The following is a 1,777-nucleotide window of genomic DNA, read 5'->3' on the forward strand; positions in this document are numbered from 1 at the left end:
GAGACCGGTATGGCATTTCCGCACCTCTTTTGTGGAGGCGCTCTATCGCTGGTTGTCATGCGCCACCCGAGATTGCCCGTGATTGTCCCCATCAAGTTTGGTCAATTCGCTTAATTAATTTTAATTGGCGAAGTTTGACCTTAATTTCCCCCCCCCCCCCCCCCGCCCGTGAATATCACACACCCGCCACCCACCGCCCCCTACCATAGGTACGAGTGAACTCGATCAACAACATGTCCGAGAACAAGACGGAAGTGAAGGCCCGCATCGTGTCGGCCGAAGACGGCAGCATCAAGGTCGTTATCTTCTCCGCGCCGGAGTCGCCTCCGCTCCTCGGAGCAAAGGCTTGTGCGTGTGCGCTTGTCGCAGAGCTACCATCTCCTCCCAACACGCTCCCATTCTCCCCAGGCGAGCGGCGCCAAGAACGCACCCGCTGAGGACGTCACCGTGGCCGAGTCCGGCGCGTCAATCAAGGAGTTTCCGGTGGAGGAGCCCGCCCCGGCGGCGAGCGCCTGGCATTCTGCGCACGTGCGTCTGCCGACCCACTCCTTCATCCGTCCCGCGTGATGCGTAGGGCGTCGCCGACTGGAACGTCTCGACCAAGGAGGTTCCAGAGGAGTTTCCAGATCCGGCCGGCGCCAAGGCCGTCGGCATCCCGCCCAAGAGCGAGCCCCGCCCGCTCAAGGACGGCATTGACACGGGCGGCGGCAACGTCGCGGGCGAGTTGTCGCCGATGAAGTCCTTCGCGAAGGTCGGAATCGTGCCGGCTGACGACGGCCGCATCACGATCGTCATCTCCGCGTCGGTGTCGCCTAGTTCTACAACGTCGAGGGCGCGCCGCAGTGCCACCAGTACCCTAAGCCTACCCCTCCCCCTAACCCTTACCTCAGAATCGTCGCAGAAGCAGGACGGCCCGCTCGCAGGAGCGGAGCCGGTCGATTTCCATTGTCAAGACTGCGCGAAGCGTTGTCGCGGGGCCCAGAGCCGGGCGCGAGGCGCTCGGCTGCGGTAGGCCAGTGGGCGAGCGCCATTGGGCGGCTCAGCCATAGGCACGTCGTAAGGAACGCGTTGTCTTGAAAGTAGGTGCGTACGTGCTCTTTTCTTTTTCACAGCAGAGATGGCGCCGCCGCGGGTCGGCGCCCGTGTTTTTCTTTTTGGCACTCTACGGTGGTATAAACGCCCGCCTTCACTTGCCTGCGCTTCATGATTGAGCCGGGCCCGCCATCGCCGCGCTCGGCGCCGATCGGCGCCTCGGTCGACCCGACCGAGGACTCCCGCGTCAACGTCGGCGCGCTCGAGGCCAAGTGGGTCGGGTGGTCGGCGGACCTCGAGGAGACGGGCCGGCTGTTTGGCGGCGTCGCGGACGACGTGGACGAGACACCGGATGGCCTGCTCTCGCCCTTTCCGTCTGACGAGGCGGGCCTCGGCCTCGGCACGCCGCGCCGCGGCTCGGGCATCTTCCGGCGGCACGTGCGGCGCCGGCCGCTCGAGTGGGTCGTGCGGTGCACGCCCGTCTACTACGGGTGGGTGGCGGCGGGCCTGCATGTGGTGGCGCAGGTGGTGGCGGCGCCGGGGCAGCCGTACTGCGTCGGCGCCGTCATCGACTCGCTCGTCCGCGACGCAAGGTTTGCCGGCTGGTGGACGGTGCTCAACGACGGCGCGGGGGACCCTTTCTCTCTCGCCTCCCCCTCTCTCCGTCCCTCCGTCCCTCCCTCCCCCTCTCTCCCCCCCCCTCTCTCTCCCTCCCTCCCTCCCTCCCCCCTTCCCTCCCTCCCTC

General features: G+C 66.4%; 2 protein-coding genes across 2 annotated transcripts in view; both read left to right on the forward strand.

Annotated features, from left to right (window-relative positions):
• Positions 1 to 1,159, forward strand: part of EMIHUDRAFT_358320 (hypothetical protein) — a 2,054-nt gene extending 895 nt beyond the window's left edge. Inside the window, exons 2-3 of the mRNA XM_005762321.1 lie at positions 210 to 344; positions 409 to 1,159. Coding sequence (XP_005762378.1) covers positions 234 to 344; positions 409 to 567 — 270 coding nt within the window. The 5' untranslated portion in view covers positions 210 to 233 and the 3' untranslated portion in view covers positions 568 to 1,159. The remainder of the gene's footprint in view (positions 1 to 209; positions 345 to 408) is intronic.
• Positions 1,160 to 1,203: 44 nt separating this feature from the next.
• Positions 1,204 to 1,777, forward strand: part of EMIHUDRAFT_452749 (hypothetical protein) — a gene marked incomplete at both ends in the record, with an annotated part of 4,896 nt that continues 4,322 nt past the window's right edge. The window contains one exon of the mRNA XM_005762322.1: positions 1,204 to 1,625. Coding sequence (XP_005762379.1) covers positions 1,204 to 1,625 — 422 coding nt within the window. The remainder of the gene's footprint in view (positions 1,626 to 1,777) is intronic.

Source organism: Emiliania huxleyi (genome assembly GCF_000372725.1).
Source record: "Emiliania huxleyi CCMP1516 unplaced genomic scaffold EMIHUscaffold_68, whole genome shotgun sequence".
NCBI classification, from domain to species: domain Eukaryota; phylum Haptophyta; order Isochrysidales; family Noelaerhabdaceae; genus Emiliania; species Emiliania huxleyi.